A 26,370-nucleotide genomic window follows, 5' to 3' on the forward strand; every position below is an offset into this window, starting at 1 on the left:
TGCTAAGGCTTCCCCAGGCATTTGGTCTATAGCCCCCCACATGCCCTTTCAAGTTCCCTTAGTTCTTCTGCTCTCACGGACAGAGGTATGGAGCAGCTCCACAGAGAATCAGTGAGAGCTCTGCAACATAAACATGCTATTTTGCAAAACCAGAGTGGCTGAGGTGGGAAGAAGCCTCTGGAGACTGCCTGGTTCAACCCCCGGCTCACAGCAGGGTCACCTGGAGGAGGTTGCTCAGGGCTCTGTCCAGTCAGGTTTTGAATATTGCCAAGGATGGAGACTCCACAACCTCTGTGGAGTATGCAACCTGCTCCAGCGTCTGACTACCACTCTTTAATGGAAAGTAATGTAAAAAACAGGTACCCGAACCCCCAAGGGAAAAGCACATTTGCCTTCAGCTCCCCCTACAGGAAAGGAGCATAACAACGTCCCACCCACATCTCGCGGTGCTTCGGGGAGACACCACCTATTCACCGACGCCCCTGACCCCACCAGCGGGCACAGCAGCACTGCGAGGGGCGCAGAGCCAGCGTGTGCAGCCCCTCCCCCGCGCGGGGCCGCGGGGCAACCGCCGCCCGCCAACGCCCGCGCCCGCCGTGCGCCCGGGGGCAGCGCCGCCCGCCAACGGCCGCCGCGCGGCCGGGGGTGACCGCCGCCCCCCGCCGCCTCACCGCAGCGGGGCACAGCGGGGCCGCGCCTGGTGCCGCCTCCCTCCGCAGCTCCCTGCGGGAGCACCGCCACCCCCGCGCAGCGCAGCGCAGCGCTGCTCGCCCGGCTCCTCCCCTCCCCTCCCCTCCCGCCAGCGCCTTGCTCCCTTCCCACCTGCGAGGCAGTAGCGGCGGCGGCGGCGGGCAGGCGCTCGGAAGCCCCGGCGGAGGCGGCTGGGGCCGGGGCTGGGGCGGCAGGGGCGCCGCCAGGCCGGGAGATGCGCGGCCCCCATGCGCGGCCCCGGGCCCTGGCGGGGGGCGGGGGCGCCCTGGCTGCTGGTGCTGCCGCTGCTGCTCCCGCCGCCCCCCGCGGCGCAGGCAGGTAGGTGGCGGCGCGCTTCCCGATCCCCGCCGGGGCCCGGGCCGGCCGGCCCGCCCCCCCCCCCCCCCCCGCCAGTGCCTCCAGCGCCTGGCGGGCTGCTTCGGTCCCCCGGTACCGTTTCCAGGGTGTGGGCTGCGAGGCAGGGCGGCCGGGGTTCGCGGGGAGCCGCCCTGCTCTCTCCCCACGTCTCCTTGGTCCTGCGGGGTCTGTGGCAGGCAGAGGGTCGCCTCGCTCATGCCAAGGTTAACATTAAATAGCAGCTGGGGCATTAGGGCAGATAGCGCAAAAGGGAAATTGCACAGCTCCTCCAGCCTCATCCTGCCGGGCAGCGCCGGGCTGGGGGCACCGCACCTTTCCCGCCCAGCCTGTCGGATGAGCCTCCACAAGCTCAGTCCACAAGTCCGAGGTGCACGGGTGAGCCAGTGTCGAAGGGCCACAAGCCTTCAGAGCCGGAGCTTTGATATGGCCCTTTTACCCCAGACACCCAGACTTGGGTCCAAACAGCAGTAGCTGGAAATAGAGAGGGGTGAGAATAAGGAGCAGTAGTCGCAGCTGCTTTGTGCCTTTCATGTCAAACATTAATGCCATTTTTATGTTTATAGTCAGTTTAATTTTCATGTTTCTCACCTGCAGTACTTAAATGGAAGAAGAGCATTGGTTATTTTTGTAATATTGTTTCATCTCTTCTTTTCCTCCCCCCGACTCCGGTTATACTGGATTTAGGTTTTATAAAGGTGTATGTTTTCAAAATGTTAATTTACTGTCAGCTGTAAACTGAGAGTATACTCTTGAGATATTTCTTGTTATGTACATTGGAGTAGTTCCCCAGGTATCTTTGTTATTTCTGTCTTCCTGTGTTTGACAGTCATCATCCCCAAGAGTTCTACCTGAACGGTCATGGGATGGGTTCAAACAAGGATAAGTGAAACAGACTGGGCATCTCTTCTACACTTTAAATACTTGTAATTAGCCCACTAACACAATTCATCCATTTTTCAATCCCTTCCTACATGCCATCTTACAAACAGGCCTGTCAGTTACAAATATCTGCAAGGTACAGGGAGGATGAATTTTTGGCAGTCAGCTCACATTTGCCAGTTTCCTGAGTGGCTCTGATTCCCTTCACCTGTCCGTTGACCAGAACGTTCCCCCAGTGAGAGCCACGCATCCAAGGACAGGAAAACAAAGAGCAGAAAAGGTGGCAGCCAGAATGGATTGTGTGATTGGTTCTAATAGCAAACTCTCAGGCGTAAGCAGTGATTTTTACCAAGTGGAAGTGGGTTCAAAGGTCTTAACTATTGAATATGTGTGCGTGATAGATCCCGTGCTGTTATGAGAAGCATGATAAAGGATCTATTTTTTATATCCCTGAATAAAATAGAGCAAGGTATTCTCAAGGTTAGCAGATCTTCTGAGAAACCTACTCTGTCTTCGTGCTCCTGTTCTCTGCTGCAGTTGTTGCCTTCAAAACTAAATGGGAGCAGACTCTGTCTTACAGACTTAAATATACAACAGAACTCTTTCCAGGTCCTGTGGGAGGTGGACTGTAATAATGAGTGTGCCTTTTATCCTGAATACTCTTGAGTAGCACTGTCTAAGGATTGTGTTTCAGTTAATTCCTTTGACAAACTGTTCCATTATGCATCAGTGATTTTGCCTGGCTTTTGGAGGTATGCCCTCAGAGTGCTCCATTCTACAGTGCTAAGTTTGTTTTAGGCAAATGATTGCATCTTTTTCATGTTATTTAAGTCCATTAATTGTCAGCACAAGTGTTACAGGAAAATTTAGTTTGTATAACTGGCATTCAGATGCTTTTTACATTTTTTTAAAATTCATTGCTACTGATTTTGCTTCTGTGGTCCAAAAAAGATTTAAAAAAATGTTGGGAGAGTCATGTTGGTTTTGACTAATGAGGTCCTTCAAGGGAGAAGAGAAGCTGCTAGCACATGCTTGGCTTTAAACTAGACATAACTTTAGGTTTTTGTTGACTTCCACTCTGGTCAGCAATACCAGAATGGAAGAGAGAGCCATGTATTTCATTGAAGTCTTGGAGCCTCCACTTTCCCCTATGGTCTTTCAGCATGAGACAATAAAAGCTGTTTTAGTTAGCCCTATTGATAGTTTACCGATAAAGGAGAAATTTGTATGAGGTGCAGAGCTGTCATAGTAGTGCTTCCCCTTCTTCTCAGAAGTGAGGTTACAGTTAGAGTAGTCTCTTTTGGGTACTTTCTACTAACAGAACAAACCTGGTTGCCAGTCATGAGTAAATGCAGTCCTGAAAATCCTGCAGTTGTCCTGAGGGCTTGATGTGGTGATGGAATAGGAACAGATTATACAGGGGAATACAGGTTATATGATGGGAAGCAATTTTACAGCAGGACTTCACAGACTGCAGTTCTTATGTAGTTTAGGATCAGTACTGTTCCTGTCCCTTTGGAATCTGTTATTTAGTTCCTTTCTGAACAATGTGGCAGCAGTGTTTAAACACTAACTTAAGAGTTGGACCTTTTCAAAACGCCAAACAAAACACCTTTCATTTTCACTGTGGTGTCTTAGTGGGTACAGTCCTATACTTACTGGATTATGTTTGCTGTTCCAGAGATCCGTGAAAACATTCTGTTCTAAGGTACTGTTATCTAATGATCTGTGCCTACTTAATAAGCTAATCTGAGCATTATCTGATTTTGTACAGGACAAAAATTTCACTTGCCATTGCACTTCAATGGTATTTTTATAAATTTGTGTTTCATTCACTGTTAAAATTCTGTACTCTGGAACAAATGAAAAAGTAATGGAAAAGCAAATGGAAGAAAAAAAGGAAAATTCATTGCTGAATCAGCAGGATCAAGAAATGTAGCATGTTTCTCTTTACCCCATGAGACAATTCAGCAATTTTCATGAGTAACTCATAAGGATAGAATGTTATTCTATTAATAAATTTATCAAACTCTATCTTAAATCCTTCCCCATACTCCTAGCAGAGGTTTACCTAGCCTCATTCTTCCGTAGTTAGAGACATCTTTACATTTCTAGCCTGTAGTGTCCAGTCTTTATCTTGTCTACCTGTACAGAAAAAAGAATGCAAAATGTACTACTTTATTTCAAGGAAAGAGAGATAAGCCTGAATGCTGTACTGCAAAAATAGAAGTGTTTCAATATATTTGGTGTGGGTTTAATATTTTAGTTGCGATCAGACATGAATTTTGAAGCAAATCTCTTGATCGTTTCACTTACTGTGCTTTTGCCCATATTGCAAAGTGGTCTTGGAACTGGATTTCTTTTGGATGAAGCTAACCTGAAAGATGTGCTCTATGAGCATACCTAATGCAAATGGAGTTAGTCCAAAGTAAAAATGAACAAAACCCTGAAATATGAATAGGATAGAAAAGATTTTCTCTGTATCAACTTTTTAATGCAAGAGATCTGCTTCTATTGGGTTGCATTACTCACTAATGCAGATACAGCCTTAAATACCACTGGAGTTGGTAATGTTTCTTAAGATAGGATCTTGCAAGCTTCCCCCTTTTCAATTTTTTTAATAGTTGTGTAAGTTGTTTGGTCTGCATTGACACACCTAATTTAATTTGTTAGTCTTTCAACTTATGCTTTATCATATTTTTACTCATAAATAGATAAATAAATAGATCTATGCTCTGAGAAGGAGCTGCAGCCCTCCCTTTAAGCAAATTTGAGTACATTTTCTTTCATAGTTGCTAGAGCACTGAAAGGTACAAAACATCTGCTTTTATCAAGAAGTTCTTCTGGGAAATACAGAATAAAAGGATGGGTCACAGTCTGAGCATTGCAATTAAGCCACTGAGCTTGAGTTCAGGGATCAAATTTATGTCCAGACCTTATATCTTACCATGCGTTAAATCCATCCAGAGGGCAGACAGTATTCCAGTGCTAATAATACATTTCCATTCTTCTGTACATATCCATAGTAAATTGTTGACGAGGCTTCCTGAGGTCTGTATTTTAAAACAACTTTACTCCACTTTGCGTTCTCCCCCATTTTCCTTCTCCCTAGAATTAGTCTGCAACGTTACTACAGAAAATAGTAGATTTGACTGCTATGGGATTGAGTTGATTACTGTTACTTCAAGTTACTGTGCATTGTGTTCCTGAATTTGAGAGGAGGAAAGAGACTGCTGTTTGCAAGCAGTTTAATTCACTCCCTCTGAGAATTGGAACAGCAGAAAGAATTTGCTTCGCAGCTTTTCATACAAAGTCTGAACAAGAGCTGCTCCATCCCGATCTTCAGTTCCAGTCACTTTTATTCCTATTTGACACGATACAGAATACATGGTCTTTGAGCGCTAGATATAATTATTGAAGGACAGAAATGAAATGCTTGACTCAAAGTTTGAATGCTGAGATGTTTAGGTATTGACACAAGGTAACTTAAGGTACGTTTTGGATCTGAAAGAATGTTGATCTGTTGTATAGATACAGCCAATAAGTATTAGCTAAAACATTAAATAACATGCTGAAATGTCAGTCAAATTAGTATATACATAAGGCATGCAGTATGCATGTAATAAATCGGCTACTAGTCCTGTGGATATACTCTGTGATGTCTATGCCCCATGAAGTTTATAGATTGTACTTAGTGATGGCTGTAGATTACCCAAAAGTAGTAAGAGCTCACAGAATACTGTCTTCATTGATTAGCTAAATGATTCGAAGAAGTATGTTCAGCAGTAATGATGAGAAATGCAGTGGCAAAAATATCATAAAATATAATGATTTTCTAACCATCAGAAAATTTTATGCCTTTGTGAATGTAGTGTTTTGTATTACTGAGTATATGTCTATGTATGTCAACCCCTGTACAGTGGGGTTGAACTACGTTTGCTGGGCCGATAATCTGTATGATTACCAGAGAGGGCATTACACTTCAGTGATAAGAGTGGAAGTGTGAGAGAGGGCTGGGCTTGGTTTTTTGTTCTATAATGTGATATTTTCTGGCTCTATGCAGTGTGAAGGAAAGAATAAATGGAATGCAGAAAACAGAAGTATAAAGGTCATAAGGAAGACTACAGCATGTAAAGAAGAGTTATCTTCCTATAGTCAAAATGCTCACCATTCTCATCTCTAAATTACTTTCTCATGTCAGGCTGTTTCAGATAATGCTGTGATTTGTGCTCTAGTGGTTGGCTTTGCTTATGATTTCCTCAACTTACCAGACAAATTATTATTGCCTATTAGGAATGTAAGTGGCTAAAATAGGTAATTCTATAGAGAAACTTCTGAACTCTACTGGAACTTTGTGCTTAAAGCCCAAAACCGAGGTTTGCTTTGCAGTTCCATATGCTAACATTCAGGTTTACCATTCTGATAACTTTACCCTTCCTTCATTGTTGTTTCTAGTGGCCTTTATATTCTTACTTCCAAGACAAACAAGTGGTTAGCATTACTCAAGTCTTTTGTCTGTGTGTGTGTGTGTATGGTTCCAGCCTATGTTTGTTTTTATAGTTGTGGCATGTTTCCACTGATTGATTTCTCTCCAAGAATTGGTGTTTATTATCTACAACTACATGATTAATAGCTAAGAGAGATAAAAATCATCTTTTATGAGCCAATCTAGAACTCCCATATTTTAAAACGCTTAGGTTGTAGAAGCCTGAATTTTAGAAGCCAGGCCCATCTCTGGATAAAAATGAGGTTTTGTTAGAGAACTATGTTTAAATGATCTGTTACAGATCTCTTTGTGTTAATTTATACTTAGTGTGCCAGTAACTTACGGGGGTTTTATCCACTGCACATCCTATCTTGGAAAAAGTGTAGTAAACCAGATAAAGCAAAAAATAAAAATAAAATAAATAAGCAAGGTATAGGACAGAAGGTATAGGGTGACTTCCATATGAAGAGGTTAAATCAGCTATGGCACTTTCTTATGGAAAATATATGACTGAAGAGGAATGTATTCATACATTCTTTTCCTGTCTGCCTGGCTACTACAAGAGTATTTTAAGCTGAATTAAAGGACCAGAGAAAGGCAGTAGTCCCTTCTTCCCTTCTTTATTCCCCAGCATCCTGAGGTAAATCTCAATGGATAGCTGAGTTACTTTTCAGCCTTCAGTTTTCCACTTTCTTTTTTGTGAAGAGAATATGAATGTGACCAAAGAGAATTAGAGTAGAAGAATGTTGCTTCAGGTGAAAGGACCTTATATGATGTTACCAAGATTAATGTATTTGAGCTTAATTACACCCCATGCATAAAAACATAAACTTAAGTGGTTGTTACAGCTCTCTGATGAAAGGGGTTTATTTATTTCCTATTAGTTTCTCAAAAGGTTCCTAGAGCTGGAGGGGGCAGTGAAGCTAGTATTTATTATTGCCTGTGGTTTGCACAAGACTTCTCTGCTCTTGGCTTTCCTTGTCTTCTCTGAAGGTGCATTAGTATCTTGTTCTTAGGGTGTACCATAGTAAAGGTACAGGAAGTGGCTTACAAACACTAGAAACTGGCTGTGCTCTGAGAAGGCTGAGGCATGTGTAACTGCTGATGGTGTTTTTTCACATTGTAAGAAGGTAGCAAACAGATACAGAAGTAGAGCTGTTCAGCTTTCCAAATCTAAATCAGCTTGCAGTAGCTCAAACATGATTGAGAGCTAACTTCTAAATTTAAACATCAGTATAGTGGATGAGTAGGCTTCTACAGAGGTCATCAAAATGTGTATACCATTTCCTTGAACTTCAGCAACAAAACACTGTCCCTGAGATCCAGCTAGGTATGTTACCTCCTTTAATAGCATTTCCGAGGCAGTCCTTAGTAACTTATATGTAAAAAGTAGATGACTATGCTAAATAACTTGCTCTGTACAGAAAAAAAACACTTCAAATCTATAGACTGGGTAAATGTGTCTAAAAATCATGACTGGCAGTTTTAACAAAAAAAATACTTGTTAAGTACAGGAAAGAGACTAAAAATAATACTGTACCTATTATTAGATGCTGACTAATTCACGTCTGAAATTACTGTGGAAGCACTCTGAACAATCATATGGTGCCTCAGAGCATACCAGACCATACCTCACAGGAGACTAACAGAAATGTACAGATACATCAGCAAACCTTCACTGCTTGTGAGCTCACTACAAGCAGTTGCCCAACTTGAGGCTTGAGCCTCCCTTTGCTTGGGGCTTCTCAGTTCTCCCCACACAGTTCCCTCCTGCCATTCTGGCAACCACTTCCTAATCAACTGGTCCAGACGAGTTGGACACTGAGGGCAGCAGAGGGCTGTCCATTTGGGGCTGCCTTGCGCTTATGTCCTAGATTCTCAAGAAACCAGAATAAATGTGGGGCACAAGGAGGAAAAAAATAGTTCTGTGAGTACTTCTAGTAGCAGAAGAAATCCTGAGCAGGCTTCTTCAAGTCTGCTAGGGTGTTCCCAGCACATCTCTGACACTGTGCAAAGAGCAAACTCAGAATGGTGCTGGGCATCCTACAAGGTGACCTCAAATCCAGCGCTCTTCTGGAGAGCTTGTTCCAACACTTTCCAGCCTCACAGGTTGGAAACAGAACTGGTGGAACAGGGGAGGAGAGTTTTTCTCTCAGAGGAGATTTCCCAAAGGATAAGTGGAGGAGGTGACCTGTGACCCACATGTCTGTGGTTTGGCATGAGGCACACTCTCAGGCAGGTAATAGGAAGTGCCTGCGCAGCTATGTAACTCCTCCAAGGCATGCCTGGCTCTGTACTGCGCTACCTGCTATTACGCTGCTAAAGCTGGGGAGCGTTTGTAGATACCTATGAGACACTGAGAGTACCCTCCCTGTATGGGTCAGAGGGAGGGAGTTGCGGCCTCTTGAAATATCCTCTTGCCGTTGGCAAGCATTGGCTGGAGATGGGAAATAGACTGTTTATTATCTTTCAGACTTGGGTGGCAGTATGACCCTATCAGTCCAATTGCCTGCAAGAGATGAGGTGTTGCAAGTCTGCAAGGTGTATTAGTCCCACCTCCCAAGTCTCTGATCTAGAAAAATGTGTTCAACTTGCATCTTTTGAGGATTGGCTTTCCATCAAAAATGAAGGCAAGGCCTCATCTTCCATTTGCATCATACTCAATCTCATGCCCAGGGGAAAATGTGGATTCAGAAGAGGACATTTCACTTAAGCAATTAATTTGGATTTCAGGAAAAACAAAATCTCTTGTCTAGACAAGCCGTTAATAGGTCAGGCAGCAAGGAGCAACACCCTTTAGGCAATAAATACAATGTTATCAGTTCTAATTGCCTAATAGATATTAGCCAGTGCTAAATGAGGGAAGCCAAAGCTAATATGTGCTGAGTTTGTGTGGGAAAAATATATTATTTATTTATTTATTTATTTATATTTAATGTGTGGTTTAGGAATCGGTCCAAAACATGGTGTGTCAGAATTCAGCTGAGAGCTCTCACACAGGAACTGTTTTTATGCTCTTTCATTTCAAAAAGAAAGTTTATTTAACTCTTGAGTATTTGAAAAACAAATTTAACATGTCAGAAGTATTCTAATTAAGCTTTAATTTTCGTGGCTATTGGGGTGTTGTTTTTGGATGTTGGTTTGTGATAGCTCTGTGCTTCTGGATCTAAGTGATAAAGTGATGATGCTAGACATATTCTAGAGAGAAAAGAAAATACTCAAATTCTGGACAGTTGGGCTATTTTTAATAATTTATATAACTTCAAACATCTGTTTTGGAGAAGCAGCTCTTATGTCATGGAATTATGTCAACAATAGGTCTTGTTAATTTTTTTTGTCAAAACATGGTTTTGTATTCCAAACTTACAAAATATTAAGTTAAATTATTTTTTATTTGTAAAAAATATTCCCCTCTGATAGATTATCACTCAGAATCTTGAAGAGGTTGCAAGTAGTTTTAGACAACACATCTTGCACTTCACTCAAGTTGTTTCAGGCCAATATTGATGATGTCATTACTCAAAATTGACAGATATCATAACTACAATAGCTTTCCCCTATTGGAGTGCATCAAGAAAGTGTTTTTGCAGTGGGGTATGGGTAGGTAGAAGCAGCTTTACTCTTGCACTTGCAAACCTTCAAAGCAGTGGGAAGAAAATTCAATTTATTTCATTTCTGTCTTACAAGTTGGCAAAATGGAGTAGTCATCAGCTGCCACAGCTCTCTCCAGCTCTCTTCCAGCAAGCTTTCAATGGACTGGGAAGACTTTCTCCTCTTTTCTGACTACTGGAGTGAGTCTTTACCCACTTGAGCCGCTGAAATGTTTTTTTACCAATGTTCTCTGCAGGGCTGTTCTTATAAGTTAGAGTGTGATTTGGATAAATAAACATGAGACTTCAGAGAGAGGACAGTGTGTTAGGGCAAGCTGACACCTTCAGTCCACCTTCTGCATCTCTCCCACACATTGTCACGGGTTTGCAAGGCTGTATTCCCACCATTCTTATTCTTTCCCCAAATGACCTCTTCTTATTCACCTGCTTCCAATGGCAACCATGCTTATTTTCATCAAAAATGGAACCAACATATCCAAGTTTTTTTATTCTCTCACGTTTCCCACCTCTTCTCTTATGACTTCTGCTTTTCCATCTGCTCCACCTCCCCATTTTCATTTAGTCTTGTGACTCTGTTTCTGTACCTGTATTTTTCTCCCATTTCCCCTGTGCCCCAATGAAAGGACTGACGGGAGTGACTGGCTCCACTTCTAGAAGGGCAATAGTTTGCTTTGTGGTTATGTGTCAAGCACTGTTATGACTAAAACAGGAAATCACCTCTGTACTCCTCCCTGCATTCCCACCAGCACTGCTAAAGTAAAAGGGTTTCACTAGCCCAACATAATACACTGCCATCCTAGGTCTCTAGCAACACACCAGGACAAAAGGTGGCTAAGTTGTAACAAGCCTTATTTGCCTTTCTCCTAGTTATCCAGTCTGTTGAATTCCAGAAAAGAGTTTAAGAAATCAGCACAGAGAAAACTCTTCACGGAATGGGCTTGAAAGTCTAACTCATTTGTTTAAATTGTTGCTAAGATGACTAATATCGGGTAACGACATTTGCTAACGTGTATTCCTGGCTTTGCAGGGTTTCCCTTCCTCTCTGTAACTTTTGATCTCCAGTTTTGGCTCAGTTCCATTGTTTACCATTTCATGTACTCCCGCACATTCCTGCATGGCCAGCGTCAACTTGCCGAAGACCGTAGATACGCCAGAAAAGACAGTCCCAACCATCTGCTGCTGAATGCTACTAAATATTAAGCTAAATGGACATTCGGTCTGACCCAGCATTACCATTCTTATGTTATGCTTAGGTGTGGGTTTGAATATTTTTCATTGCCAACCACGTAACCATTTTAGGAGCTAGAGTAAGGCAGGAGGGTAAGAATTCCTTAAAGAAAAAAAAGCAGCAGTGTAGAACAAACAAGCAAGATTTTACAAGAATTTGGTGAAAGTCACCCAAAACTGAACAAAAAGACTACAGAAAGGGAATGAGCTACAGAATAGCCAAAAGTGAATGTTTTGGTGAATATTTTTGAAAGCTAGCTCCTAAATTGCTTGATATTTCAGTGGTGGTTCTAAGCTCCCACTGAAGAAAGGAAAATCAGAGACTCAGCGTTTTGAAAGTCTGCTTTCTTACTTAAGTGTGTAAACTTGGATTATATCAGAGGCCCTGAATTGGCAGCTGTAAATGATGAAGTGCAGGGACCGCTTGCCTTGTTGCCTAGCTCAAAGGAGCCAAGTCCATTAGAGGTGTTCCCAACAGCTACTTTAGTATAAGGAAGTGCAGCAGTAATTGAAGTAGAAATCTTTTCTGTAGTTGTCAGTGCAGGTAAGTGAGGTTCCTCATTTAACTTCTGAGACAACTGGCAGGGGAGGAATGGGAGTCCTTGGTTTTTACTGCTTTAACTATTGGGAAAAGCTGTGTTGAAATAAGACTCCCCTTTCTGTCTTACCACATTGCTCACTCATAGATTCACTTATAGTTGTCTAGAGGAACACTGGAACTTTCTATGTTGTTTTATTTTATTAGATAGTTTGGTGGGACTGCAATCCTGTTTGTACCCTTTTAGCCATGCCATAATAAATACAGTAGATGATCATTTTGCTTGAAAGCAGTAAGGTCAACAACAGTACTTGCAGGGAATGGCTTTCTGTGGCAATAGTTAAGCTTTCAGTACGTCTCTGTCTTCTCCCCACCCTGGAACTTTAGCCAGTGTACAGAAAAATATCTAGATTTTTGTGTCATGTATTTATTTTTATGCTTTGTAGTGCTAGGTTATCAAATTCAAGTGAAAAGTGGAGCTGGCTTTCTTCTGGCTTACATGAGAGCAAAAAGAAATAGCATCTCTCATTGGACTGGGTTAACAATTCAATTGATAGTGAGAGCACTCAGGTAGCTGCAGGCTGTATTTGTTCTGCAGCTTTGACATGAAACACTAGCTATTTGTCACAGCATTAGGCAGCTGTGCCTCCTAGCTAGACATAAAAAGTAGGTACATTGAACAGATAGTTATATCATGGAGATTATATGCATTTGTATTTTTATATATGTGTGCGGATGTATGCAGAAAGATATTGCTGTAATCAAAACTGTTTTGAGGACTGACTTAAGCAAAGCACGTATACGGCACTGAGCTCTATGCAATTATAACTGACCACGTTTTTAAACCAAACAGGCTCTTTCATAAAGAGTAGATGAGGCAGCTGCAAAGCAGTCTTTTACCCATGTGAATAAGCTTACTGACGTCAGTGGGGTTTGTTTGCTCACATGTTAAGGTGGTTTTAGGTTAAGTCTCATCTGTTTTGTAAAGCCTTGCAATTGCTTATTCTAAGATCAGGGCTTGGCTGTTCATTGTGATGATCAAGTTTACAAACCTATATTATTACTTTCTTTCCAGTTCAGGTGTGCAAAGAGTCATGGAGATGTAAAGAACGATATTGCTCAAGGTTTGATTTACAGTGCTTCAAAAGACAGTAATAAGGGCTCCAGATTTCTCCGTGCAAGAAATAAATTAAGGAAGTGACTTCATTATACTGGAAAGTGATGACAGCCATTGCAGACACTGCCTATGAGACAGACCGAACCTAGCAAAGCCAAGCGTATGACTGACTTCTGCTGTCATGTAGGCCAGGGTAAACTGAAAATACTCTGTGACATCCATGACATTAATCCTGGTTAATGGAGGGAAATAGAATCAGAATAATATTGGATATATTGTGTTTAAAGACAAGATACTGACATAAGCAAGCAAATGCACATACTTCTGCACTAATTGGTGACCTTGGAACATACATGCTACATGTAAGTTTTATTTTCTGTGCATGTCTCCAGATTCTGTTGAGCATTATATACACACGAAGGAGTTTATGCTTAACTCTTCTTAGAAATAAGCGAATTGCGGTAGTTTTATTCCTGTTTTACAGATGAATAATTGAAGAATAAAAGAATTACATGGTTTCTTCTAAGGGCAAACAGAAATCTTTAGTAAACGGGCAAGACCAAAAAATAGAAACCAAATCTCTGCTTTTAAAGTTAATGGAAAGTTAACGGTCTCAGTCCCTCTGTCTTCCAAGTCACACTGAACTCAGGGCAGATAGGAGCAAACTTAGTGTTGTAATGCTTTAGATCTTGAAAAGATACGGTTCTGTGGGTTTTGTTTGCTGAGATTGGCTCATCTGCTGTAGTCAATGTTTCTGTTTTGAAACTTCATTTACCACATCAGAAACCACACTGGGAGGGGGGGGGGGGGGAATTAAAAAAAAATCAACAAAAATACCTTTGTATGCTACTAGTTTAAAAAATATTAAAATATAATAAATACATAACTCCTTCTACTTTAAGGAAGCTTATAAATATGCTCAAGAAATATAAATGTGTTTATGCAGGGATGGACAAATGTCAAAAAGTACAGGCAAACAAAAACCATTCAGAAAACCAATGAAGTAATTTCCCTTGTCTGTGATAAGTTGGCCACTTCCATCCAGTTCAATTCAGTGACTGTGTATTAGCCTGATAAGCAGTACAGATTTTTAAAACTGTTTTTAAGATAAAGGTCTGAAAAGTGAGCTTAGGGATGTTTTTAGCTCTCCTCTACCTGACTAAGCAGTGCCCCTGTCAAATATATTACTACATAGTGGAAAGCCAGATTTATCAATATTAGTCTAAGAAGTCCTATCGAAGGTGGGGGCAAAAGTGACCTTAAGAGGTCATCCAGTCCATCTCCTTACCCCTAACAGAATCAACTAAGTTAGTATCATTCCTGGCAGATGTTTCTCTAATCTGCCCTTCAAAACCTCCATCAGCTCTCTCAGATAATTTATTCTCACATGTCACTCCCTTTCCCATAAGGCATGTTTTCTAATGCTGCTGTTCTTCCTGAAACTGAAGTCCATTCCCTTTTCCTTATTCATGGAGGACAGATTATTCTTGTCATATAAAGACCTATTACATTTCCTCCCCACCCCCTTCAGGACAAGGTGCATCTCTGATAACTTTAGCTGCCTAAGAAGCAGACATAAGGCTAATTGGCTTGACTGTGATTTCTACTGGAAGGAGAGAGACACATCCAGTTTGTTCCATCCTAACTAGGGAGATGAATCAGCCTACGGGAGTGGTTAACTTCCTTTGCTGTTTGTGACTAGTGTAAACTAGATGCCTCATTCACAGGGAGCCCAGGTTACTGGAGACAGATCTCCTGCTCATCTGCTGCTGTATGAGGGTTGGGATTTTTTTAATCTTTCCTCCAAAGGGTTTTGGACCTTTCAGTATACACTGTATTCTCCTCTGGGCTCGATTGTATTCTTAACTCTTTCTTTGTCAGGCTTTTTAGTTTTTCCTCATTGTTTTCTGATGAGAAGCCTTTCATGGCTTTGACTCCCAGCAATCTGAGAAAATACCTACATTGTATTTCCTCTTGTTTGGGCATTGCAACAGAAAGTTCCTTTGCATCTCAGTCCCTCCCTCTCTTTCTACACTGATTACCCACTTGCCTTTTTAAGGGCTTGGACAGGATTGTGGTGACTTCTAATTTTTTCATCTCTCATTCCTGGTTATTGATTGTATAGGTGATGAGTATCCTGTAGCCTCAGACACTTCAGTGCAAGGATACAGTACAGTGCCAAGAGTGAAATTGGATGCATGGATTTTTTGCAGTCCATGTTTTGGTTTGTTCTTCTTAGTGGCATGTACATTAGTGTTTTAGGAACTTCTCTGTTTTACTGAACATACCTTGCCAGTTTTCGGCTGTTTTGTTAGCTCTCTCAGGCAGCTTCATCTTTACATTTGGATTAGTTTCATTTAAAGCAGAGGAGTTGTAGAGGACATTTATTTGAGTGGAAAGTAAAACCCTCTATTTTCTAATCTCACTCTATATCTCACTTGGAGGCAAATGCTAGAGCAAAGGAGACTGGAAGCTTTCCTGGAGATCTTTTCCTGCTGCTTTCACATGCTCTGACATCCTGAAACATTTTAATAACCAAGCCTATAGTTTGAGCCCCTGCAAGGTGACAGTCACTCAACCTTTCTAAGTCCAGACATTCAAGGAAACAGGACTTGCTACATATTCTCTGGAAATAAGTAAGCTTGCCCTAAGGACTATACCTGATTTGAATTGTTTTCCAAATAGAAAAAAATCTGAAAATCACTGAATACCAGCTAAGTCCTAGAAATACAACTCCCTATACAGCTTAATGATATGAAGTTACAGATACAGACATATACCAGAGTTTTTGAACATTAATATATAGCTAGAAGCTTGAAAACCCCACAGTTTCACGAGACATTTTAAAGTAGCTGGTCTCCACAGAATTGCAAGGAGGTTGTTTTAACAAGTTTACTGAAGAGTGTGTTCAGTAAAAGCTTTTACTGTATGGTTCAAAGACAGTTAGAAGTCAGCAAGTTAATAAAAGACACCACTGTCCTGATTTACAGAAGCAATTATATGTTACATATACAGGAGAATGAGCACTTCAGTAATAGTGAAATACTCAATTAAAAATCTTAAGGACTGCTTAAAGAAGTAACAAAGGTCAAGGACTATTCATTCAGATCAGTTCCCACTGTTCATTGTAATGTTTTATTTCCCTCTTCCTGTTTCTTTTTGTTATCTTAAAGAAGAACTAGAACTGCATCCCTGGAGGAAGAGCTTAAAGGGTTTTGAAAAGTCCTGAAAGACCACAGATTCACTTTTTCTCTTCCCCATTAGGCTCTCTCTCATGGCCGTTCACAAGAAGCTCTTTCACAGCAGCGGCTGTTTCAGGGCTGACTCTTGGGGCTATTGATGGCTGCCAGCTCCCATCAGCACCATCTTCATGGCAGGAGGTGCTCAGTATTGAGTAGAGAACTTGGAGTTTGGGATTCTGTCCCTAGGCCCAAGGGCCTCCATTTTGCAAGCTATTTAGCCATATGAGCATCCCTATTCAATTTGTAATATTAGATGTGTGTATTAGTAACACATGGAACTGGGTTCTTAGACCCCAGACTTGTTTGCTTATTTATTTCAAAGGCTGGTGCAATGAACAATAATTCTGATGAGTGACCTAAGAGTAGGTATTCAATTTTGCCTTTCTGGAGAATAAATGTGGATGATAAATGATTTTAGGATTATTGTGATCGTCTAGTCAGATCTTCCAATGTGAAATTTTACTTCTGATTATAGAGCTGTGCTTGAACTAGACTCCCCATGTCTTTTTAAAGATATCTGGTTGGATTCATTTAATGCCCAGTGATGGACACTCAAATAGAACAAGAATTCTAGGGAAGCATCAAGGATATTGTACACTTTCGAGTCTTAAATTGTGCTGATACCCAGTTACCCTCAAAAGTTTTAAAATGTTTGTCTTACTTTCAGACTGAACTTATCTAGTTTTAGCTTCCAGTCCCCGGATAATTCCATGCCAATGTCCGTCATATAGAAAGGCCATTTTTGCTAGAAACAAAACACTCATCTACAGAGACCTTGGGACTGAACTAGTTAGGGACATTGTTTTGAACTAACTGAGTTTCCGTGGCCAACAACATTGTGCTTTTTGCAGAGGGGAAGGCAGCATTTAGCATTTTATTGCATGCTTAAAAATAAGTATATTTTTTCCTTAGTTGGAAGCATATGTAATTGCTGATTCTTAGTGTATGTTGTTCTTTTCTTTTATTCTTTCCCAGGAGAATTGTATTGTTCTTTGCCCAACCCTAGGAATGTCCATTTTGAATCTATAAACATGAAGAATGTCCTACACTGGTCAGCACCAGAAGGCACAGGAGATGGAGTACTCTACAAGGTGAAGTATTCAGTGTAAGTTGGCTTGTTGGTTTTATCCTTCAGTCATTTTTATTTTAGATTTTTTAAATAAAAAAAATCTTTATGCAAGATAGGGCTGGTAAAAAGTACAAGAAGGAAAACTAAAATGTGGGTTAGAAGATTTAAGCAATATGTTTTTTTAACTTCTGGTACTGCTTACTTCAAACCCAATTAAAAATATGTAAGGAGACTTTTTCTTTATGAAAGGAACATGGGATGCAACATGAAAGCTTTCAGACACATTCCTGAGAAATGAGACAAAGGAATGAAGAAGGATTGTGCTGTGGATTGGCTTCTCAGTTGCCTTATATATACATCTAAATGAATCTGGGGATGTAGTATTTAATGGAACATTAACAGCACCCGGTGTTTCACCGGTCTTTTCTAACAAATTCAACACCCACAGATCTCTTCTGATCCCACAGATTCCTCCTGTTTGGGAGTAAATCCACTGAAGTTATCAAGTATTGTAGAAATCAAAGTGAAGTGATCAGTCGGGCCCTTACATTTTAAATAGTTGCACCGAATGGTTGGTAGGATATCAAGGAATCTGAGTTAGGACCAGAATCCATTTTCTTTATTCGTACTGAGAGAGCACTTGGTTGTTCTGAAGGACAGTACATGGAGTTTAGCTTATAAAAAGGTGTAGCACTGTTGTTATCAAGGATATAATGCCCTCAGTCTTATTCTCTGCTATATACCCTTCCCTCAGTCTAGTAGTTTTTTCATGACACTAAAAACAATTTGAATCTCCAGAAGTTTCCTGTAACTTGTACTGGTTATGAAAAAATGCAAGGAGTTGCTTCTACAGCCAGAGACTGCACCCTCTTTTGCCTTGATCTTGCCCTCCTTACTGATAGAGGAGTGACATATTCCACCTTCCTGAAAAAAAGGAGGGGGGGATTGCTCAGTAACAATAGAATGAAGAATAATTGGACAGAAGGTAAAATACTCAGAGAGAGTTGGCTACACTGCCTCTGCAGGGTCAGCTGATCACAAGATTCTGTAGTGATAGTTACAGCCATCTTTTGCATTTTTGTAGTCATATGACTACTTGCCTAGAAGAGCAAGGCCTGGAGCTAGGTGGAAAGTGCTGGTGAGTGATATTATTCTGGAAAAACATAGAAGCTGCCTTTTAATTAGCAGCCAAATAGGAATTATTTTCAGCACAATGTGAATTTGAGGAACAGGAGCTTCTGAGCAAAACCAGGCAGGAATTTTCCAGCAAACTCTTGATTTCTTCTAGTAGAATATGACAATTTGTCAGTAGTGAAGCATTGTAGGTAGCATGCATATGCCTCTGCTTCAACACGAAGGGTTTTGAAGTTTATTGTACCCCAGATGGAGTCTTTGTTTTGAGCAAAGAGAGAAGTAACAGCTTAAAAGTCAGAAATAAGTGGTCTCCTATACAGATATTTTGGAGACCCCTGAGCATCTGTCTCCACACACCAAACAGAGCCACTGGCCACTTTGACTAGTCAACTCTTGATAGAACTCTTTGACTTCATATAAACAGTCACCTGGAACAAAATGATAGCCAATAGACCCAACTCTCTTCTCCTGTGTATAGTTTAAACTAAAGATGTGGAGACTGAGCAGAGATCTCTGGTCTGTGCAGGCAACACAGGACTTACATTAGTATCTCTAGCATTCCAGTTAGTTCCCTATTGCCTCTTCTGGAGAGGGCTTTTTCTGATTTTTTTTTTTTAATTGAAAACTTGGGAAAATCTTGTGTTTTATCTCAGCTGGAGTTGGGAATTCCTTGAAATTGCAAATTTCTGCAGGGCAGGCGAACTGTTTTCTCAGCTCTAGTATCTATTTCTGTGTGTATCAGATGACTAATACATCATGGCGATGGTTTTTGTACAACTCCTTTCTCTTTCTTTTTCAATATAGATATGGTGTTGGCAAATGGATTAAAAAATCAGAATGCAGGAATATCAGTAGAACATGGTGTGACCTTTCCAGTGAAACATCTGACTATGAAGAACAATACTATGCGAGTGTTAAAGCCTTCCTACATGGAATGTGCTCTGACTGGATAGAGACTACACGATTCAACCCTCTCACAGATAGTAAGGAAAGCTAATCACAAAGCCAGATGCTTATAGCCTTGATTAATACTATGTGCCTAGCGTGCGTGTGCCTTCATAGTATATGATATTTTAATTTTAGCGAGAGGTTAGAATTTTTTGCTGTTGTTTGAGGTTTATGCTGTTGGCAGCAGTTGAAATGATCTTATTAGAATTTGAATATATATGTTAAATTCATATATTTGAAACTCTCTTACGTATACTGAATACTGTTTTATGCTTTGATAAACATTCAGTCAAGAAGGAAAAAATAGCTGTGGCCCATCCATTGTATAAAGAACTCTAATTTTAAAAAGGCCATATTAAACCAAGCAGTAATCATAGTCTATAACACAATATCTCTCAGCTGTGCCAGATAATCCAGGAACACACTGGTAATTTAGCTTATTTTAGCAAACTGAGTTGCAAGGTTGTATATTCTACTAACTCATAGGAATTCCTAAGCAGAATTCCAAGTCAGCATTCATATTCTCAATGTAAGGTTTTCTTAGTTATCTGGAAAATAATTTTCTAATAATATAAATGAATTGTTCAAAGTCCTACTTAGACTCTCAAAAATACTACAAAAATGTAATATCAACCACTTTAAGAAACTTCTTAGTCAAATCAACGTGCCTCTGCTGCATGAAATGGCTTTATATAAATGCTTATTTTTCCAGCTAAAATTGATCCACCCATGGTAAGCGTATCTTCTACGGAGAAATCTATTTCAGTCATTCTAACTGCTCCTGAGAAATGGAAGAGAAATCCTGAGGGAGAATCCATATCTCTGGCTCAGGTATATCCTGGCCTGCAATACAATGTGTCTGTCCTCAACAAAAAAACAAAGAAACGGGTAAGCTTTGAAAAGGCTGTAGAGCTGTACCTATTAAATCCATGTTTTGTGCTTATTGGAATGTGCTTTGTCTGTAATAGAAATAATTGAAATAAGATTCATAGGATGATAGGAATTGTAGGATCATTCAGGTTGGAAGGGAGACCTCAGGCAGTCTCTACTCCAACCTCCTGCTCAAAGCAGGGTCAGCTCTGAGCTCAAACCAGCTCACCTTAGGACTTTGTCAAGTTGGGTCTTCAAAACCTCCAAGGATGGGAACTGCACAACCTGTTCCACTGCTTGACTGTCCTCATGGGGAAAAAGTGTTTCCTTGCATCCAGTCTGAACTTCCTGTTTCAGCCTTTGCCCCTTGTTTCTCATCCTCCTTCCATTGAGCACTGTGAAGATCCTGGCTCCATGTTTTTGATGACCTCCCTGTAGGTCTTAGGGGGCTGCTGTGAGATTCCCACCCACAGCCATTTCTTCTCCAGTCTGAACAAGCCCCAATCCCTCAGCCTCTTCTCACTGGGCAAGTGCTCCAGCCCCTGGTCATCTTGGTGGCCCTCTGCTAAATCCACAGCAGTTTGTCCATAACCTTCTATATTGGGGGGCCCAAAACCGGATGCAGTACTCTAGATGTGATCTAATGAGTGCCAAGTAAAGCAGGTTGATCCCTTATCTGCTGGCTCTTATGTTAATACAGCCCAGGATGCTGTTTGCTGCCAGGACACACTGCTGGCTCATAAACAGCATGGTGCCTGCCCCCAGGTCCTCTTCAGCAGAACTGCTCCCCAGCTGGTCAGTCTGGTGGCAGTACTCGCAGGACATCACTGCAAACTGCATCCTTTACCACTGCACCTGAATGTCTTCATTCATCTGTCTCTTCAAATTTACATTCCATATCAAGGAGTAGTTTCCAGCATAAACATTGGAAATGAGGAAGAATTCGGTGATCAGATTCAAGAACATTCTTCTGTTCCTGTCCCCCAAACACACACTCTGAATTGAAAAGAAACAGAATCTTTACACCAAAAAGATCCCCTTCTGTCAAAGGGGATTTTAAATGCCAAGATTAGCAATTAGAAGTGTACAAAAGGTTTTAAGTTTTTTGTTTTGTTTTAAATAAAGATGTTTGACATAGAGCAATTACTTTGGACTCCAAGGTCTGTATAGCTATACCCATTATCCTAAGGCTTCTGTCTTTACCAGTGCCTTTTATTGGTCTAGGCTTCAGCAGGGAGTTGAAGTAATGCTTTATCTTTACTACATCAGCATGAGTATGTGGGCTAGTGATGGCCCATGGTTCTCCTTCATGGAAAGCATGAAATTGTTTAGTAGCGGTAGCAGAATGATTGAATGGAAGATAAAATATTCAAAGGGGATGTGACCTAATAAATAACTTGAATTTTGATTGCATTCAGAAAAAAAGATGCAGCTGGCAGTTCTTGCAGTATCATTATACTTCCAGAAAAATTATGTGCTTGTGATGCATTTTGTTTATAAAAATTCTTTATCTTTCTGTGAAGTGAGGAGTTAAAGGGAAGAATCTTTCTTATGTCTTCTAGTGGTGGTTCTCTGTCAGCAACAACACCTTGGTTGTGCCCTGGTTAGAACCTGGAACAGCCTATTGTGTCAGCGCACAGATACATGTCACCACGCCACTTTTAAACAGTGGGTTTTCCAAAGAATATTGCATTGCTACTTTGAAAGGTATGTGTAGGCTTGCAAATTATGGAAATAAGATCCAACTTTGAAAAAGTCATGGTGACTGAGTTTGAAAGTTCTTAATGTGCCCATTCTGAGACTGAAAAGCTAATATTGTTTCCTCCCCTCTCTGCATTTGGACTGATGAAAAAAAATCCTTCACTTGAAAAAATATCTTCTAGTCAGTAGGCCCTAGCTATGACAGTACCTCTGAAGAAAAAGATCTGGGTTCTTTAAGTCTTAGTGAATGGAGAATATTTCTCTTCCCCAGCATGAGGTTTGAGAGTGGCAGAGCTGGGTCATTTGGAGTGGGGAGAAGTTAGGAACAGGAGAGTCTGAGAGATGGAGTTAAGAGAGTTGTTACTTCTTTTTAGAATTATAGTAATAAAAATTTGTCCTCGCTCAAATGTCAGCATTTTAATTGCCTGCAAATTCCTTGTTTATCTAAACATTTGCATCCCACAGCTAAAAAGCAATGTGATGAATACATATATTACTATGTGAATATATTAAAAGTTACTACATTAATGGGTAAATAAATTTAAAATTTTGGTTTTTTTAACAGATAAAACAGCAGATCAGACTATAACAATCCTATTTGGATATGTTCTGCCTGTCATTCTGGTTGTCCTTTTTATTTCAGTGGCATGCTATTGTGTGCACAGGTATATTCATGTCAGCAAACAAAAACATCCAACAAACCTGGTAAGTGTTCTGTGTTGCTGATGATGTTGCCAACCTTGGCACTCGCAGTAGAGCTGTGTGTTCTCTGGGGCTCTGAGTCAGCTGGGAGGAAACCATAGATAGCACAAAGGTTGAACATTGTGCACAAATAAAAGATAAAAGTTGTAATTGCCACTCAAATCAAGAAACGAGCATCACATGAGAGATGTTAAATACAAGAAAAACAGAGGAGTAACTCAACTGTAACTCAGTTAGCAACTGTCTCTAATAGGAATACCGCTTGTATTCCTAAAGAGATGACCAGAGCTGGCAAGGATCAGAACAGAACTGTTCCCATGAGAAGAGTCATTGCTGTAGGCAAGGTCTGAGGTGCACTGAAGCAAGTTCCATGAGGAAGTCAGCACTCTCTAAATTTACCCAGGAAAAAGCACAGGAGAGATTCAATGAACACAAATTATTAATGGTTGAATTTAGAAACAAAAAGGAAGATAATTAAGGAGTGCAGAAGCACCAGACCAAATCAGATACTGATGTTTCCTTGGGCTATTACTATGTATTACCAGATTTGGCCATTTAATTATCTTTGTGAAGGTTCTAGCATATGTGCATCGTGCAGATTATTTAATTTGGATTTCGAGAATACTTTGAAATACTGCACACTATTTCCTAGACCCAAAAATGTACCAGCAAACACATTCTGTTATTTAGACAGTCCAAAGACAATTTCTATATAAAAATGTTCATAAGTCTTTTTAGAGCTGTTCTGTAAAGTTCATTAAGTTTATCTTCTAGAAAGACAAATGGAGTCTAAGAAATGTTGTTTCCAGCCCATTAGCCCAGCAGAACTTTCTCACAGCTATCTCTAAACACATTGCTCAAGCACAAACTTAATCCAGTCTGCATGACAGTGTGGGACGGGAGATGTAAGGGAGTTGCTTTTAACATGCTGCTCTATCTGAAAAAAATCCACAGAAGTGCAGAGGTGATAGGAGAAATGTTCATTAAGGACTGAATACTTCATGGACAGTGTAGAAGCAAGGAGTAGAGCAGCTACCGCTGCACTGTGTTCAGATGTGGACTGAGATATTTTCTGCACCTGACAAGGAGCCAGCTTTATACTGGGGCACAGCGGATGGTAGGGGGAGATGGCACAGTCTCCCTTTGAGAGCTAGCAGGGCAGAGGTCTTTAAGTAGCCTTTTATCTTCTCTGACTATAGTGAAAGACTCCCACTCAACAGCAGAATAAATTCCAAGAGTCTTTTCTCTTATAAATGTATTATCAATATGGGTTTTCTTATGTCCGTTGAGCTTTTTTTATGACCACCTTAAAAGCTTCAGTTTTATTTCTCAACTGCTGTATTTAAGTAACAAATTAATAGAAATCTGATATTTCAATGATGGTCACTTTTTTCCCAACCTGCAAACTATTCCACATGACTAGCCCCTGTGGCCAAGGGTAAGTGGAATAAGCAAGTTGTTTTGGTCCAGCATTTCAGACCTGGGAGGGCTTTCAGGCTACTTGGTATATAGATTTGTGGTCTTAGTATTCCATTCAAGCTTGAAAATATTTAAGTGCAGCTTCTGGTTGTTGTTTGTTTATTGTATTTTATTTTAGTAACTGCTCATACAATATTTATTTCTGTCAGAAATATTATTTATTTCAGAGAGATTCCTATTGTTTAACTAGGTAATTTATCCCAGAGTCACAAATGCAGCCTGTGACAGAATCCACAATGCAGGCTTCATACACTGCATTTCAACCTTCATGTATAGCTTCCTCTTTGAAAGGAAACCTGTTATTATTTAATCCTGTGTGAGCTATACCTTAACACGGTAGCTGATTCTGTGCTTGTGCGATGTGGTTTCGACTACATTTGCTCTTCACTGGTTAAATAGAATGGAATAGATGCTGTAATCTGTGACCCAAGGACAACTCTGATGTTTTCTCTGAAGACACTTGAGTTTGTGCTGGTGGAAACATACACAGAATTTGACAAAATTGTTCTAACTATTATTTTGACATGGGGAAGGTGAGAAAAGGGAAATTAGAGCTGGTCATAATATGTTTTTACTTATGACAGAATAAAAAAAGTGGAGCACATTGACACTCCTGGAGGTATAGATGAGGAACTTCCTTTTCCCCTAAATTGAAATATTGACTGTTAAAAAAGTATAACCCAGCCTTATATTTTAAAAATAGATAACAGTATAAGAAGCAGCAAGATGGTATTTGTATTATGCTTTGTTCAAATCAAAATATTTTTGCTTTCCAGGTATGGCACTATACTGATAAATGCAAGGAAAGGGTTTTTATACCTTGTGAAAAAATAGTGGTCAACCTTATCACTATTAATGTGGATGAGTACAAGCCATCTCGGGAATCCATTCATCTGTCAGAAGGGAAAAGTCCCCGTTATTATACTGTTTACAATGGCACTGAAGGGAAGAATTTGCCTCCAAAAGAAGTGCTGGAAACAAAACAGTTGCTTGATATTTCACATGAAGTGGATATTTTCTCAAAAGGGGACCAAACGAGGAACTGGCCATCTTATGGCCAGGCTGGAACTAAGAATTCTTTGAGCCAAAAAAATGAAGGGAATATAGAGTATGAACTTGATGTAAGGGCTGAAGACTTCAGTCCCACTCAGAAACTAATGGAACTCCGTTTGAAAGAGAAGTCTTCTGCCCCTAGGGAACTGCTAGGTGAGCCACACTTGGTGGGGGGCTTGGATAATATTACAGTAGGGCAGCCATATTGCCCTCAACTTGAGGTGAGGGCAGCAGATCCTTGTTTGGGACAGAAATTAGAGGAACTTAATTTGAAGATGGTTCCTCCAGCAGATACATTGCTGGGTGAGGCAAGTATCAATTTGGTGGACCTGGGTACTGAAAAATCTGGGCAGACATCCTGTCCTCCGCTGGAAACAATAGCACAGAGCCTCCAGGATCCAGCTGCAAAGGACCCGGAGAAAGAGAATGAACAGACCATATTAGTAGATTGGGATCCTCACACTGGAAGACTATACATTCCTACTTTGTTCAGTGTTGAAAATGAGGCATGTGAAGCTGTATTTCAGTGTGATGATCCTGACAAAGAGGGAATTTTGTCCAGGCTGTATGAGAAACAGGTATCTGATGAAGCATCAGAGGACCGAGAAATGTACCTTCTGCAATTCAAGGAACAATGGGAACTGCATGTAAAAATGGAAGACTGAACAGTAATTTTCCAAAATGTTATAAAATGCAAAATCTTGTTGCACTGTCAGAGAGAAAGATGGACTCAGTGGAGCAAATGCATCTTAATGTATTGAAATTTTTAGAACTGTCACACTGAGCTTGAGATACAGCTTCTTCACCCTGATCTCCATCCACCCTTATGCTCTCCCACCCTACACACACAGTCCTGATCTTATCTTACAACATTGTCTCAATTGTCAGTTGAACAACTTATTCAAGATACGTTATTTGTAACAATTTCTAGCCATCTTATAACTGATTTCAACTCCCATCAAAAACCTCCCAGGTAAAATACAATGGTTATGAAATGCTTTTTTTTAAAAAAATTATTTTTACAGAAAACAGTCTTAGGATTTTCATGGTGTAATTCTTACCCAAACAAACTACTTGTGTTTGAAAACAGTTATTTTTAGTAAATAAAAATAAATAAAAGCTTTTTCTCTCTGAGCTCTCTGAGCACATAATAAAGCAATAAAACCAGGTTTGGAACAGAAGGGAACATAGAATATCTTCTGCCCCAAAGATTCTTATAGCCATGTGATGTTTCACTGGGATATTT

At 40.5% G+C, this 26,370-nt stretch overlaps 1 protein-coding gene across 2 annotated transcripts; it reads left to right on the forward strand.

Annotated features, from left to right (window-relative positions):
- Positions 1 to 972: 972 nt before the first annotated feature.
- IL20RA (interleukin 20 receptor subunit alpha) lies at positions 973 to 26,258 on the forward strand. Of its 2 annotated transcripts, none has more exons than XM_067294775.1 (7): positions 973 to 1,029; positions 17,144 to 17,273; positions 19,176 to 19,354; positions 20,032 to 20,207; positions 21,752 to 21,896; positions 22,456 to 22,595; positions 24,848 to 26,258. In XM_067294775.1, the coding sequence occupies exons 2-7, from the start codon at positions 17,200 to 17,202 to the stop codon at positions 25,787 to 25,789; spliced, it is 1,656 nt and encodes a 551-aa protein (XP_067150876.1). In that variant the 5' UTR covers positions 973 to 1,029; positions 17,144 to 17,199; the 3' UTR covers positions 25,790 to 26,258. The 2 variants fall into 2 exon arrangements, with proteins under 2 accessions (XP_067150876.1, XP_067150877.1); XM_067294776.1 differs by having other exon boundaries at positions 22,534 to 22,595.
- The last annotated feature ends 112 nt before the right edge of the window (positions 26,259 to 26,370 follow it).

Source organism: Apteryx mantelli, chromosome 3, assembly GCF_036417845.1.
Source record: "Apteryx mantelli isolate bAptMan1 chromosome 3, bAptMan1.hap1, whole genome shotgun sequence".
Taxonomy (NCBI): Eukaryota; Metazoa; Chordata; class Aves; order Apterygiformes; family Apterygidae; genus Apteryx; species Apteryx mantelli.

Coding starts and splice junctions, on each gene's coding strand:
- IL20RA (XM_067294775.1), top strand. CDS start 17,200: ATGAAGAATGTCCTACACTGGTCAGCACCAGAAGGCACAGGAGATGGA. Junction 20,208..21,751: donor ACAAAAAAACAAAGAAACGG/GTAAGCTTTGAA, acceptor TATGTCTTCTAG/TGGTGGTTCTCTGTCAGCAA. Junction 21,897..22,455: donor TTGCATTGCTACTTTGAAAG/GTATGTGTAGGC, acceptor TTTTTTTAACAG/ATAAAACAGCAGATCAGACT.